Raw genomic sequence first — 17,320 nt, forward strand, 5'->3', positions numbered from 1 at the left:
GTAATAATTTTACTTAAGTAGATTTTTTCATCTGATGAAAAAACTTGCTTTTACTTGAGTTTTTTTTTTTTTTTTCCTGGTATTGGTGCTTTTACTTAAAGGTGGGTCCGCTCACTATGGACATGTTATTGCTTTGCTTGGAATGTGCCACAAAATAGTAGTAGTAGTAGAATCATTTTGAGCAATAAAAAATACACTAATTGATGAATATAAGATGAATCCGTTAAGGTGTACTGTGGAATATTCCAGACATTATCACAGAGACATGCAGGTGGCAGACCCTTCCCCTGGAAAGTTACACAGTACACCATTAAGTAACAATCTGAAGTACTTCTTCCACCACTGGTCATATCGTGTACCGTATGGTGATACAACATAGAACAGTGTTTCTCAACCTTTTTTAAGCCACGGCACGTTTTTTACATTGGAAAAATCTTGCGGCACACCACTAACCAAAATGTTACAAAATGACACTATACAGTATATTTAATTACAATATAATTTCTATATTAATTTCTACTTACTCAGTGTGAGACCTGCGCCTGTTTAGATGAACACAAAGCTGATATCCTGGCAGGAATAGAAGAAAGACACACACGAAGCTCTTCATCAACAGCTCTCAGTCTCTCTCTGTTTTTAGTTTTTATAGCAGTTAAGCTTGAAAAGCTCTTCTTCTGGGTCAGAATCTTGTCCAAGGCCCAGTTCGGAGTTTGCATTCGTCCGTTTTAAAAACTTCTCCATGACTGTCACCACGCACATGCGTTACTAATTCTTTTAAAGCAGGGGTGCTCACACTTTTTCATCATGTGAGCTACTTACAAAATGACCAAGTCATAAAGATCTACCTAATACAAAACCAAGCAAACTGCACTGAAACACTCTGTGCCCCTTTTTTGGACCCTCCCCCACAGTTTGAGAACCCCTTCTTTAAGAGAACTTCCTCTGGCACTTTACACAAAACTGTGAAAAAAGTGAAGGAAGATTTTTAAACCTGTTTTTTAAAGTTCCAAACTGGAGTTGCACGTTTACCAACATCGTGACAAACACAGATGCATTTGTGCATTTTTGTTAAACAAACTTTTGCTTCATGTTTCGTCTTGCTCTTGCGCACTGTGGAAACGCCTTGTGTTCGCTGTACGGAGGAAGGAGCGAGAGCGTGAAAAGGCGAGGGGCGGCGTGCTGACGTGAGGCAGATGGACAGGTAGGATGTTTAGGAAGTTTAACCTGCCCTGTGATGCACGCTGGTACACGAGGGCACACGCTGTTGCAGACAAGCCGTGCGTAGGGAGCGTGTGTGTTTGTGATGTGCCGTAGAGTTTCTGCGGGCTGCACTGAGCGCACAGGCTGCACGCGCTGGCACACCTGTTCAAGTTTATTACCAACAGCAGCGGCAGCAGCGGCCGTAATGAAATATGATCGCACTTGTTGAGTGTCAGACCTTGAGTGACAGACAAGACCGAGTCCAAACGCGAGTCCGAGACGAGACACGGCGATCTACCCACACGACCTTGGCGATCGACTGGTAGATCGCGATCGACGTATTGAGCACCCCTGTTTTAAAGGAACGAGGCAATTAACTGCCTGTTGCCACCCGGACAAATATTAGATCACTCTGCCAGTCATTATATACTACACTGTAGTATAGTGTCCGTGCTGTAGTAAGTACAGCACGGACACTCGACAATGACATAATGTTTGCAGGTAATAATTAATAAATTTTAATAAAAAAAAAGTTATATTGGATAATTTCTCACGGCACACCTGACGATCTCTCACGGCACACTAGTGTGCCGCGGCACAGACCGAGGTGAAGTTAGTTTTACGTTAGACGTTCGATATTCAGTTACGCATCAACAGCGGAGATGTTCATTGCCTGTGCCCCGCTTGCTCGATCACGGTGCGGGGAGCTGTACACCAAAGCTCCGCTGAGTCCGCGGGTTAGGGACCGTCAATAAATTACCAGTGCATTGAATGGAGTCTGCTAAAATATATATATAAAGAAATAAAAAAGGGATTTATAAAAAAAAAATAAAAAAGGGTTTTATGAAACATTTGTTATTTTTATGTATTTTGAGAGTTAGTTAATGCATTTTTTCAATATCTTCCAGGTCAATTAATCTATAAACACCAAACCAAGTTATTATAGTAGTCTTACTCCTCCGGTATCACGCACACATTTTGGTTTTCCAAATTAACCCTTTATGGAATTTTTAGGAATTTTTAATCTTGAAAATCTGTTATTTTTTTCAATAGCTTCTAAGGTAGATGACCTACCAACTCCAAACCAAGTTATTATAGTAGTCCTACTCCTCAGGTATCACGCACACGTTTTGGTTTTCCAAATTAACCCTTTGTGGGATTTTTAGGAATTTTTTTCCTTGGAAATCTGTGATTTTTTTTCAATAGTTTCTAAGGCAGATGACCTACCAACTCCAAACCAAGTTATTATAGTAGTCCTACTCCTCAGGTATCACGCACACATTTTGGTTTTCCAAATTAACCCTTTGTGGAATTTTTAGGAATTTTTAATCTTGAAAATCTGTTATTTTTTTCAATAGCTTCTAAGGCAGATGACCTACCAACTCCAAACCAAGTTATTATAGTAGTCCTACTCCTCAGGTATCACGCACACCTTTTGGTTTTCCAAATTAACCCTTTATGGAATTTTTAGGAATTTTTTTCCTTGAAAATCTGTGATTTGTTTGATTTGGTATCACGCACACCAAAATGTGTGCGTGATACCTGAGGAGTAGGACTACTATAATAACTTGGCTTGGAGTTGGTAGGTCATCTACCTTAGAAGCAATTGAAAAAAATCACAGATTTTCAAGGAAAAAAATTCCTAAAAATTCCATAAAGGGTTAATTTGGAAAACCAAAATGTGTGCGTGATACCTGAGGAGTAGGACTACTATAATAACTTGGCTTGGAGTTGGTAGGTCATCTACCTTAGAAGCAATTGAAAAAAATCACAGATTTTCAAGGAAAAAAATTCCTAAAAATTCCATAAAGGGTTAATTTGGAAAACCAAAAGGTGTGCGTGATACCTGAGGAGTAGGACTACTATAATAACTTGGTTTGGAGTTGGTAGGTCATCTGCCTTAGAAGCTATTGAAAAAAATCACAGATTTTCAAGATTAAAAATTCCTAAAAATTCCACAAAGGGTTAATTTGGAAAACCAAAAGGTGTGCGTGATACCTGAGGAGTAGGACTACTATAATAACTTGGTTTGGAGTTGGTAGGTCATCTGCCTTAGAAGCTATTGAAAAAAATAACAGATTTTTAAGTTTAAAAATTCCTAAAAATTCCACAAAGGGTTAATTTGGAAAACCAAAATGTGTGCGTGATACCTGAGGAGTAGGACTACTATAATAACTTGGTTTGGTGTTTTTAGATTAATTGACCTGGAAGATATTGAAAAAATGCATTAACTCTCAAAATACATAAAAATAACAAATGTTTCATAAAACCCTTTTTTATTTTTTTTTTATAAATCCCTTTTTTATTTCTTTATATATATATATTTTAGCAGACTCCATTCAATGCACTGGTAATTTATTGACGGTCCCTAACCTGCGGACTCAGCGGAGCTTTGGTGTACAGCTCCCCGCACCGTGATCGAGCAAGCGGGGCACAGGCAATGAACATCTCCGCTGTTGATGCGTAACTGAATATCGAACGTCTAACGTAAAACTAACTTCACCACGGTGCGGCACAGTGGTTGAGAATCACTGACATAGAAGAATGCTATGAAAGAAAGTATGCTATAGAGCTCCTGCAATTGTGGTCATGCCATCCCGGCATGCACCTCCAAATCCCATAGGGGCAGTGGTTATGGCTGAGAAATCCCATAGAAATTCCCACCGAAACTATCTTTATCAGAGTTTCAGAGATTGTGGATTATTTTTGTGCACCAAGATGTACACATATCAAATACAAAAGAAAACCTGAGCCTTTTACTGGATTTACAAAGCTCCAGATTGACAGTAGAAGTGGATTTGTTGTGGTAGTATCAATATTTGAAGTAGCAGTAGTATTTGTACTAGAAGTGGCTGAAGTAGCAGTAGTATTTTTAACAGCAGTATTGATAGTAGTGGTAGTAGCAGTAGTACTAGCAAGGGTTGAAGTAGAGCATCTGATAGAAGCAGCTGCACATAAACAGAAGGAAGGAGAGTCCAACGTTCTGTTAATCACAGTCAGTCCCTCACTGGAAAAGAATAAATATAATAATACTGTACATAAATGTAAACATAAATGTGGACATAAATAAGTATTTAAAAATATGTAGGAGCAGGTTTTGAGCACCCAAGCATTATCTTCTAACACACCAGACAAGACCTACATTGTAGGCTGTGCAAAGAGGCTCCTGAGACCCTGAGACAGTCCAACACACTGCAGGGTGTAAGATGCTGGTAGGAAAAGCATATATCTGTGCAGAGAACGGCTGGAGACCCTAAGGTCAAGGTGGGAAACACCTTCAAAGGTTGTTGCGAATGACCAAGCCAACATCCTGTATCCTGTGGGACTTCAAGATACCAGACACCAACAAAGATGTGAACAGCACTGGACCTCAGTTTGGCACGCATCTCCATCTCAAAGCCACTAAACACTCCTTTAAAGACAGTGAGGTACGGATCTTAGCCAGGTAGTTAGGTTTTGTTAGGAAAGACTTTCTATCTTTTAACCGAAATGGAGGGCTCTGACATCTAATTCAAAAATGAAGGAAAGAATAGTGATAGCCTGTTCATGTTCAGAGGTGTGAAAGCACCCATCAGGGACCTGGATGATTATGCTAATAAATCGCAGGCACAGCCCTCATTTAGTGCAATTCAACGGACCTAGCTAACAAACAGAAACTGTAAATAAGTAGGTGTGTTAGTTTCAAAGTCGTTTCAGTGTAGTTAGCTCTTCCTTTCAGGCAAATATAAGGTAGTGACCACCAGCAATCAGACCAGAACTGAAGAAGCAGCTTGGATGATTTCTATGGATGCTACCTGTATGATTGAGGGATTCCACAAATATGGAAAATACAAAGAAATTATGCACTCGTAAAAACAGAGACATTTCATAAAAAAGGATCCAATGATAAATGTGGGCTTTAAGAAGTGATTTAGAAGATGATACTGATTGAACTTGACCTCGAACTCTCTAGACCAGATGTTTCTGTACACTGTTCCCGGAACTTGGTTGCGCAGCCTACTGTGTGTGTACGTGTGCATGTGCGTGTGTGGGGGTGTCTGTGTGTGTGTGTGTGTGTGTGTGTGTGTGTGTGTGTGTGTGTGTGTGTGTGTGTGTGTGTGTGGAGAGAGAGAGAGAGAGACTTTGTCTATAAAAGGACTTCCTGCTGCTTACTGGAAAAGTCATAACACATCTGGGATTGTAGTAATGTGTTATACAGGCTTCTTGATCATTTCTTGTAACATCCTCCTGTTCTTGAAACTATCACTACTTTGAACAATCGCTCACTTGAAGAAGATAGAGATACATGTAGAACACCCCCAGTGTGATATGACTGCAAAGAATAGAGCACAAAGATACTATACGCCCTCGATTTGTCCTCTCTCTATCTCTCTCTTACCCATGTCATATCTCTGTTCACTGTGTTAAGAGGTCACTGAGGTTGAAAAAGGGAAGTTGTGAAAAATGTTTGTATTTTTGTGAATTGTGTCATACCAGTTCATTCAAAATTGGCAGTTTAAGGCAGAAATATGCTCAGTGGAAGTGCAGGAATGGCAAACAAGAGATATTTCACTCTGGCAGATTTGCAACCCAAGGTGTTGTTGTATTTATATGAGCATCATATATTTAAAATGTTTCCAACTTGTTTTGGGATTCTCAAAGGATGATCGGTCTGTCACTGTGTTTCTTCCAGTGCATTTACCAGTGTCTTATAAAGTGTCTTATAAACCTAATAATGATAAATATCCAGCATCCACCCCTTACCCAGAATGAGAGTGAGTAGAAATTATAACTACTAGTTTGGCTCCACATTATTGTCACTTTTGTGCCATTGTAAACAAATTGAAAGCAAACCTCAATGCCCTAAATCACCTTAAAGATGCATTGTGTCATTTTTCTGGTGGAGTATTGTTAGGATAAATAACTAGGCTTAGCTATTTTGTATAATCACTTCTATAGTTCATTATTGTACTGAGGTCATTTGAAGATAAGGGCACTGATCACAGCTGTGAGACTCATAGATGTATGTCAAGAAAAATGCATGATACTCCAATCTATCTAATAGCAAACTAACTAAATAGGACAAGAACTACTGATAGAGATAATGTCATGACTTGTTAGCCAAATAACACCCTAGATGGAGTCTGACTGGACTGTGCAACATGCCAAGAGGCCAACTGGCCTGTACACCAACAAGAGGCACTAAGTCTTAACCACGGTAGCCTCCCACTAAAAGTCATTGTATAGGCATAAACACTGAGTCTAAATCCCATGCAGAGACTTATGAAATGACTTATGGGATGCTTATGAAATGCTTATGATGCGTTAATATAAAATTTTAATAAGAAATGCTTTAATATGAAAATACAAATACATGTCTGGAGGCAGCACAACCATCTGAAAAACTATGAAAGTAAGAGGACAGACCATTTGGAATTATTTAATAATAATATAATAAATATCAGTCTGTGATTCAGATATTTTTTTAGGCCAGCAGACCCACCACTACTCACCACTGGAATGTCAGCACAAACTCCTTGTGCAAGTATGGCTTTCTAATATTACAATAAGTAAATAATCTGGACTCTAAACCTTTCTATCATGATGGAGACTGAACCAGACCAAGTTACAGTTCAAATCTGTGGGGAGGCAATTCTTCTCACAGTCAGCATGTATGTTTTTCTAGGTATGTTTGAGCTATAAATCCACTTGTATTTTACTAAATGTAAGGTAGAGCTGTTTGTCATACTAAGGAACATTTCAGTAAGCACAATGTTGTATCCATAAAAATAAGCAGGTGACAGACCCCCAACCAAAAAGTTACTTAATGCACTTTCAAGGTTATATATTCTTTTTTTCCCCAGTTTTATATCTGATTATTCTTCAATTAAAAATTCTATTCCTATAGGCAACATAATAATGGTGAATATGATGGTGGTGATTTGTGCAATTTGGCTATTCGATATATGCAGATGTTGAAAATAATGTAGGGTAACTACGTTTGTGATGGATACTTCCCGCAGCCTTAGATCCTCAGCAGGTCCCTATTAGCTGTTCTGAAGTCCAGGCTCCAGATTAAGGCTGATCGAGCCTTTTCAGTCTGCGCATCTCCACTTTGGAATGACCTGTCTGAGCCTCCATCAGTATCAGTATCAGTATCAGTATCAGTATCTTTTAAATCGCTTCTTGAAAGTAATTTTTATCGGTTGGCCTTCCTTTAGCTGTTTTATATATATATATATATTATTTTTTTTACTCTATTTTATTAATTAATTTATTATAATTAATTGTTGAAGATGTGGTAACATGGTTTAAAGTCGAATTTGCTTAATTACTCCAATATATTTGTCATATACCAAAGTATTGCTCTAATGTGCATTTGTTTTTCTTCTGATATCTGATTGGAAGTTAACACAAGTGTGATGAATAAAAAAAAAATTACATCAGTGATTTTCTGAAGTTATATTTTAACAAATTCTATTATATTTGTATATTTGTAGTCCATGCTTTCACCAGTCACCATAGGTCACTGTAAGGTCATTATTACCTCTGCCAAGGAGGTTATGTTTTTGCCGGCGTTTGTCTGTTTGTTTGTTTGTTTGTTTGTCTGTTAGCAATATAACTCAAAAAGTTATGGACCGATTTTGATGAAATTTTCAGGATTTGTTGGAAATGTGAAAAAGAAGAACTGATGTGGGGTGATCCGGAAAAAATCCTGGATTCTGGATCACTTTGAAATTTTAGTTAACATTGTGGTAAATGGGGCCAAAAATTTTGTTTCTCAATATCTCGGTTAATTATTGACCAAACCCCATGAAATTTGACTCAGGGATGGACAATGGGATCCTCTTTCATATTCCAAAGGCTGATCCGGATCTGATCCAGAAGAATGATTTTATCGCAATTTATATAAAAAAATGGGGGTAGTCCTTGGCGGAGGTCTGCGCTCTCTGAGTGCTTTTCTAGTTAAGTATGTATTTTCTGCACATGGTTTGGGGAAAATGTCTAACAGTAGCTATTTTACTATCAAGCGAGCATTTAGATTTGTAGTTTACGTGTTAAACTCAACACCTCATCAGAGGGTGTAATGTTTGGGGAATGCTGAAATTATATGACCCTCATATACATTTCAGAACATGTTTGTCAAGATCTCAACTAGATTAGCAGGTAAAGTTAATCATTAAGTTAATTATTGCTTATTTTCTTATTGTGATTACTGAAAGGTAATTAGAGATTTTGGTGTATCACACACTCTTTTGTAATACTAAAATGTTTTAAAAGTACAGTGAAGTAGCATACTCATGTAGAAGCTACTGGTATGAACAGGTTTTGTGATGATAGAATTTGATTTCTGCTGCCCTCAAGTGGTGTAAAATTGATACTGCAGGCATTTCAAACATCCTCTTCACCTCTTTGACCTGTACCTGACATTCATTTGTGCCTAGCTTGACTATCATAGACCAATAGTTTTTTGTCAGATGCAAGTTTGGAGTATGAGAAGGCCGAATGAATTGTGTTCCTTACTTATGGTTCAAAATCTGGGATTTCAACAGGAATGAAACAGAGGTCCTTTAAAAATGTTGCATCTGTATGCTACTTGTAATAGTAATCGTAATGGCAATAGCGATGGTCATAGTAGTAGTGGTTGTGGTGGTAGTAGTAGTAGTAGTAGTAGTAGTTGTCATAGTAGTAGCAGTTGGGCAGATCAAATTAAAGAATGCTGTTATTTATTCACATTCAAGAGTCAGATTAAATTATAGTTTGGGTCTTTTGATTTACACTATGTGTGGATAGCTCATCTACAGAGATTTTACCATTCCCATTAGCAGTTAACCATTCCAAAACAAAACATCATCTATTGAATGGTCAGAAGTCTTCAAAATGGCATATATAACAGAAAACTGAAACCCAAAAAAAGCATACCTGCATAGCATACAGAAAATTACTCACTTTAGTGGTATCTTTCCCTTATTAGACTAGCTGCACTAACAGATAAAAAACAAAAATATGTGTATTTATGTGTATTAGCCCAACATCTCTGACTCCTCCTGGTGGAATGGAGCTGATAATGTTCTTCATTCATGCATAGGATTAGGATGGTGCTGCATGGGAGAAAATTATACAGTATGCCTAGTGTACAAGCAGAGAAGGTTCCCCACATGGTAACACGGGCTAAAAATAGAACCAATGCAGGCCCTCATTCATCACTATAGGATTTTAGCTGGGCAGCACAGGGATGCCCAATCTGCTACTTCAGATTAGTCAGTATCTGCTGCAGTGACCTCAAATAACCTCATGATGGCGTTAAACAGTGCACCTCCTCACTGCCCTGTCCATCTCTCACCATTATTACTGCTTTGTTTTGTCTTTGGGGGATTTCCAACAACATTTAATAACAGCTCAAAGGAAGAGATGAGGTAAATTAAGTAAACAAAGTAAATCATCAAAAACATACTTGGATTTTAAAATGCTGTGTTCCACCTTGTGATGTCATGGCGCAGTAGTTTTGAAGTTAAGAGTGACCTTTTGCATTTAGTTCAATAGAGATTGGCAATTCCAGGGCTGAAATGGTACAAATGCTCCCAGTAAAGGTGTATGGATTTACAAACACAGTGGAGCACTTCCTATATGTACAATATGAGTGTTTCTGAGAGGAGAACTCAGCCTGAATGTGCGGGGTTTGTGTATTAAAGATGTGTGAATGAAACAAAACATAACTCCAGGTACATTTTTGAGGAGGTAAAAACATTCTAACATGACTTACAGCTCACATGAATTATAGTTTTGCGTAATATTGGACCTTTGATATAATAAGACTATTTAGTATCAGTTATTGAGTATTGGCAGTTTGGTGTATTGGTTACATAACTAAAAAAGCAGCACCATGCGAATTATATCCCTTAGTGATGAGAGTGTTAGCTTGGTTTGTGCTGCCATCAGGACCTAAGCCATGTGAACTAATCCTCTGTCTCATTCGTTCATCCCTCCCTCTCTATCTCTCTTTCTGACTCCCCCTCTCTCTCCCTTACCCCCTCTAACGTCTTTCTGTCCCTCCCTCTGCTTCCTCATCTCTCCCTTTCTTCTTCTCTCTTCCCCCTCTTGTTCCCTCTTATCCCCCCTCTTTTCGCTTTCTATCTCAATCCATCCCTCTCTCGCTTTCACTCGCTTTCTCTTTTACACCATTCTCTGACTCCCCACTCCTCTCTCTCCCTTAACACCCCTCCTCTATAGCTCTCTCCCTCTTTCTCCCTCTCCCTCTCTCTCTCTTTCCCTTACCCTGGCAGCTCGACCATGCTGGTTAATACTACGTGCCCTTGATTTGTCCTCCCGCGCTCTCTCTCTTTACCCCTCTCTCACGCACATCACAGCTCTGCTCTGATTCACTGTACGAGGAGGTCACTGAGGTTGAAAAGGGAAGTGGTGTAACACATTTGTATTTTTGTAGCAGTTCATTCAAAATTGGCAGTTTACGGCAGAAAAGCACCTCATACTGGCAGATTTGTACATTTGCAACCCACATAGTATAATAGTGTTGCCATATTTTATTTATATGACATCTCTAATGGTGAAATGATGGGTTACTATGGTTACACAATGCACACATTAGCAATGATTACCAAAAATGTTTTTAGATTGTCTGAAAATTCAAGGGGGAATAAAAGCTAACTGGATTTAAACAACTAATTCAGGAGTCTGTGATCAATATGAGCATTCACTTGTTTGACAGCACAAATCAGACCAGTTGTACTTCCAACTAAGTCAGTTCTTTATGGTCATATTGTGTTAAAATAAAGCTAAGATGAAACAACAATCAGACAGAGCAGGCCTACAGTTACCCACAGACTGTAAGATAATTATATATGTAGTTATATAAATGGACATAGATAACCCACTAGCGACTGTGTTCCAAATAGGATGTGAGCGTGGGGACACTTCTGCCTCCATCAGCTCTGTTTCCAATTGACTTTAAGTTGGAAATTTGTCACCCGTTTCTCAGTTACTGCTGTAGTGAGCCTCGTCATGTTGGTCTTAACATTTTCATATTACCCACTGTACATGATGTTGGTAAATAAATCCCTGTTCCTAATCTGGATCTGGCTCCAAATTCGCCTCTATAACTAGTAGTATCATGTGACTGGAGTCAAACGCTTACTTAGTCCTCTTCTTTATACGGTTTATGATCACAGCCCAGGGAATACTGATGGCCGCAGCTGAAAATTATCCATAGTGACAAATACCTATAGCACCCATCAGTGTTAGGGACTTGCAAGTCATGACTTGGACTCGAGTCAGATTTGAGTCACTATTTTTTGGACATGAGACTTGATTTTATAAAATGGACTAAGACTTGGGACTCGACTTGGACTTGAAGGTCAGTGACTTGGGACTTGGCTTGGACTTGAGCTTTGAGACATGAGAAGACTTGATCCTTAGACTAGCTGACAAATTGACTGTTATTAAGCACTCTTAAACCTTAACGCTTTCTGTTCTGACCGTGATAATTTGCACTCTTGTCAAGACATTTAAAAAGGAAAAATTTGCATTTCTAAAACTGTTATATAAATACTCTTATATAAATATACAGTTTAGTTTAAAATTCACATAAACTGCAAAAATCTAAACTATATTTGGTTTTTTGGTTTAAAGACTTGAAATTACTTGAAGCTCAAAGCAGATGACTTGGACTTGACTTGGATTTATGGGCCAGAGATTCGAAACTCAACTTAGATTTGCCTGTATTTGACTTGGGTCTTGACTCAGACTTGAGATCAAAGACTTGAGACTTACTTGAGCCTTGCAAAACAACAACTTGGTCCCACCTCTGACACCCACCCATTGACAAGAATCAGAGGGAGTTGAAATGGTAATGATTAATTTTAATTGTAGGCTACTATAGACAGTTTCCGTACCGTCCACATTATTGTCACTTTGCCATTGCAAACAGAAGCACACCTCAACACCCTAAATCACCTTAAGGTTAAGCTGGTTTTTCCACATGATTATTCATAGATAAAAAAATTTGGCAACATAATAATGGTGACTCATTATGTGTGGAATTTGGATTTTGAAATATGCAAATGTTGAAAATTAAATAGGCAACTCAAGGTGAAATATTGCTTAAAATTTCACAGATTAAAACTGTAGAGATTCGAGACTATGGAAGAATAATAATACGTTCACAATAATTTACATTCTGAAAACATATAGCCACTATCAGCTCATTGATAATTTCCTCTTACCCATAGCGGTGCATTCAAGGGTCAACTTGAAATAGGATTTTATGTCAGTGATGAATTAGGTCTATAAATGTATACAGTACACCTCTGCATCTCTCAAAATAAATATGATCCTGACAGTTGATTTTAATGAGGAGGCTTGATGGTGCTAGGAGGAGAACGTAATACTCCAAGATGCTTTGGGTGGGTGAACTAACGCTTTAAATAAATATAATGATATGACTACATTCTGACATCTTGGCAGCGAATGTGATAAATTATTAGTTTATTTATAATTCCAAGATCATTGTCAAACTCAAATAATAATATTAGGCAAGCAGCAGGTTACCCAAAAATGGCATGAACTTTGTGTCATAATTAAAGGGTCGGCCCATATTACACTATTTTCTGATCAATGTTATAATGTTGAATCCTCATCAAAAACATACCTGTAGTTGTGTTTTGTTTCATTCACACATTTTAACACACAAGCCCTGCATATTTAGGCTGAGTTGTTCTCTTAAACAGAAAATACTGATGTGGTAATACAGGTAACAGAAGAGCTCCACTGTGTTTTTAAATACCATACACCTTCATTAGAATCATTTGGATATTTTTTAGCCAAACTCTTCTCAACGAAAGATAAAAGGTCGCTGCTAATTGGAAAACTACTTCTGAGGTAGACAGACTAATAATAAAGAGTGACTCAAAGATTTGTGCAACTCCAGGTATGTTTTTGATGAGGTAACAGGATTTTCACATGACTTAAAGCTCACAAAAGTACATTTCAGGTATATAGGATATGCTTTATTATTTCCATAAAAACCCAAAGAGTACATACAGATATACAGTACTCGATTTATTTCTAAAAAACAGTGCATGATTTCTCTTTTATGTTTTTGATGATCTTACTTTTTTTTCTGTTCTATGTTCTCCCCCCACTGTCTACAGTCAAAGATCATATTCATACTTCATACTTTAACTATTTGCATAAATTTGATTCGATTCTAGGCCTAAAAGTGTGGCGCATAAGATACAGAAGTGACTCTTCCACAAGGTCATGGCTCAGGACCGCATCTCAGTAGTGCTCCTCCTAGTGGCCAAAGTAACCCCACCTCAAGTTTGTAATGACATTTCATACATTTTAGAATAAAAAAAAACATCTCTCAGCATTGCTGATTAAAGCAATACTCTTGTGAGCTTTAAGCCATGTTAGATTGCTGTTACCTTATGGAAAACATACCTGGAGTTGTGTTTTATTTCATTCACACACTTGAGTAACCTTTTATTATTAGTCTGTCTATTAAATGCTATTTTCCACCTTGTGATTTCAACTGAATAAATACCTTTTCCCTTTTGTTCAGTAAAGAAATTCCAGGCCTGAAATCATCTAAATTATTATAGTGAAGGCGTATAGTTTAAAAACTCAGTGGAGCAGTTCCTGTATTACCACAATGTATGACATCACAGGGTGGAAATAAGTCTAAATATGCAGGGTTTGTGTGTTAAACATGTGTGAATGTTCTGATGAAGAAACATTATATCATAGAAACATTGTGTAATACGGGCAGAAGAAACTATCTGTTCTGATTAGCCTCATCTAATTTTTCTTTAATCCTTAATTTTAACTTCTACAACAGTTCTGTATCTAGTGTCAATGTTGATTGCAAAGATCACACCTCTCCTGAGCAAAAACATAGTTTTATTTCTCGTTGAAAGGAACTTTTTAGAATATTACAGCAGAACACACATGACTGAAACAGCTGCCATTTCACATAACACAGTACAGGAAGAAGGGTGAAGTTCAATTGTATGTGTAATATCATATATACTTCAATAGAAAAGAAAGATATTGCTCCCAGGTGTATATTTTAGTATGGCATTTGTCTGCTGTGTCAACATGGCTAAAGTAAAATTCAACGAGGTGTCAAAGGAAGCGGGACAATGAACGTGACATTCCCCAAAGCGTGGGAACTTTGTGGCTTTTATTAGGCTGAGAATAAACTTTCCAATGCAATACATAAAGAAATCTTAAAACCGCTCTCCAACTGGATAAATACCATCATACAGCAATCAGAATATGCAAAAGAAAAAACACAAGGCGGCTCGGCGCAGGAGCAGGCATGCAAAAATATGACCATATTGGAAAGGAACACTACAGACTAAATGTAGCGATGTTTATGTTTGCATCGAACTGATGTAAAGCCGTATAGTGAGAGACATGAACGGTGGACTGAAACAAGGGACAACTTGATGCTTTGTAAAGTGAACTGGAGTGCTGAAAGTTTGCTGACAAACTACTTCAATGAAGTCATATTTGTTTTAATAGAAATTGCAATAACATACTGTTATCAATTTGTGTACTCTTTTTACTTCCTCTAAGGAATAACAGAAATGTTAGGAAAAAGCAGGTATGAAATATTACCCTGGACATTTGCATCCAAGCTTAGTGTTTTAAATAAGCCACTTTAGGCAGCATTATCTAATAAATGTCTTATATCTCTAAGACATATTGCAATAAATCTCTTTTGAAAAATAATTCTATCTATAATTGATCTGTTGTAACTAAATCTCTTCCAGTAAGTTATATATATCTTTTTCTTTCCTTATAGCACCCGGCGGATGGGTTTTTGTTTTCCAAAAAGCACCTAAATTCTTACAATCAGACTGAATCTGCTTCAGTCGTTATTGGTCTGAGTTCAAGATTAAAGGATCCAAATGGTGCACCCTATGTACGTCAACAAGGCCAGTTCCCTGGAGACTGTCGCTCAAGCCCAGCAACATTAAGCTTTTTCTTGGAGACCAATGCTAGAGACCTGCTGCCCATCGGAGACTAAGGTCATTGAGGTCACAAAACACATGGGCCCGCATCCAGCCAGATAACAGCAGCTGACACAAGCAAGAGACGCTCAGGTGAAGACAGACCCCTAGGTACAGGAGGGACACGGCAACCCTGAGACACCCTAAAGCAGTGGGACAGGACATCAACACTCGAGGGAGGAGTGACAAGGGATACAGGGCCATTTAAGCTCTTTTGGATTGTCCTCAAAATCCAAATGAGCAGTGTGCTTGTAACAGATCACCATAATGGATGTGGGTGCCCTGCCATGCCCTATGCCCTCCTCAAGCTGGCTCTGTGGGTTGGGTTTGATCTGGGCTGGTCCAGGTGAGACAATAGGACAGAAAAGCACACACACAACAGCCATGGTGATGGGCCAGGGGGGCTGTCTTCCCATAGAGCCCCCATCCTACACCTGTCCTGCACCAGGTGAGTTCTAGCACTGCACAACCAGGAAGTGGGACCAAGTGCATCCTGTCTCCAGCACTGTCAAGCTTAATTTGTTGGGCTGCTTGAGGTTATCAAACGGACAATCATATATATTCATATATACTTATATATTATTTAATTAAGGGGAATCTTAAACAGGAGCTGACTACTGCAGTCTGTACTCACTTATCTATAACATCCACCTACACTTAAACATCATTCTCTTATATAGACAGTAAATTTTTCAGTCAATTATACTTTTAATTAACTCCGTTGTTTTTAAAGTTCGTCATGCACATAAGTCGCTCCTCTCTTTCTGTTAATCTCCAGGCTTTGCATCATGTTGTCAGCTTCCTCCCGAGCAGCAGCGCTGGCTCAGTCGTCGTCCACATCGTCCCCCTCGGACTCCTCTCCGCCTCTCCTCTCGTACATCTTATCCCGGTGCCGCTCCTGGATCTCTTTCATCTCCTCTGCGTAGCGACTGAACGCCCCTCCAAACTTACTCCATGCTTTAAACGGGATAGTTATAGAGTTTCTGTAACTGGGTTTAACTTCGCAGGAACACTCCGTACTTGTTGGACCCCACGTCAAAGAAGAAACGCTTGGAGTCCACCATGATGGAGGTGCCCTCGGGGAGCTCGCTGTAACCCCCGGCCCCTCCGCCACCGGACAGCTCCTCCTCATCTCCCCCGTAGTCGTCTATTAACTTGGCGAGGGCATCACGGAACTCAATTAAGCCCTGAGCCGGGAGAGCGATGGTTTGCCCGGCCTGCATGCCAGCACCCTGCATGCCGCCCATACCGACTCCGAACCCCGGGCCTCGGTTTACGGTCTGTCTGATCCGGAGGAAGCGGCCCCGCTGGTTTTCTTTTAGGTCGAGGTAGTATTTGCGGTTCTCCCGCACCAGGAACTCGCTCTTCAAGGCCCGTCTAGGCCCGGTGTCATCCCCACCGGATGACTGAGCAATCTGCTCCGGAGTGCTAGGCCCCAGCTGGGCGTAGTGCTCTATAAAATCCCCCAGGTAGTCACGGAACTCCGCCGCCACTGACATGGACAGGGTCAGTCGACTTTTGGAGCCCCCGGCACCCACCTCGGCGATTTTAATGAACCGGCCTTTAGCGTTCTGCTTCACGTCCAGGTAGAAGCGCTTGTTCTGAATGTCCAACCGCTTCGAGGCCAGCTCCTGGGTCTCCGACTCCCGCTGGTAGTGCTGGAAACCTCCGCCACCACCCCCTCCACCGCCGCTGCTGCCACCGCGCTCACTGCCACTGTCCCCATCCGCCATCTTCGCCACCAGCAGCCCGTCTCTCTGCGTTTCTCTGACCCCCACCCCCTGAGCCTGCCGAGCCCACGGAGGAAACCGGACGCGCTTTAGAGCCGTGCGATTGGCCCAGGGAAATGTCAGTTTAATGATAGCAGAACAACTTTGCGCTTTGATTGGTTTATTTCCCTGTCTATAATTAATATATAATAGCATTTATACGCTGCTGGAGTCCACAAGTGTCTGCGACTGTAATGGGGTTATGGAGTTCAATACTGTATCTATTGAAATCTAATAACAATATGATTTGGTTTTTTTTTTTTTTTTTTTTTTACATATGTAATGAAATAGTGCCCACAGAAAATGGACACTTGTACAGAATACGTTAATTATATT

General features: G+C 39.4%; 1 protein-coding gene across 1 annotated transcript; it reads right to left on the reverse strand.

The window, feature by feature from the left end:
- Window positions 1-14,080: 14,080 nt before the first annotated feature.
- On the reverse strand, window positions 14,081-16,981 carry LOC110172100 (transcriptional activator protein Pur-beta). Its single transcript, XM_020937921.2, is given in 2 exon segments — window positions 14,081-16,219; window positions 16,221-16,981. Coding segments are annotated over 2 exon segments (909 nt in total). The 5' UTR covers window positions 16,949-16,981; the 3' UTR covers window positions 14,081-16,038.
- Window positions 16,982-17,320: the final 339 nt, after the last annotated feature.

Source organism: Boleophthalmus pectinirostris, unplaced genomic scaffold (genome assembly GCF_026225935.1).
Source record: "Boleophthalmus pectinirostris isolate CB_2022bp ecotype Guang Dong unplaced genomic scaffold, ASM2622593v1 HiC_scaffold_4, whole genome shotgun sequence".
Taxonomy (NCBI): domain Eukaryota; kingdom Metazoa; phylum Chordata; class Actinopteri; order Gobiiformes; family Gobiidae; genus Boleophthalmus; species Boleophthalmus pectinirostris.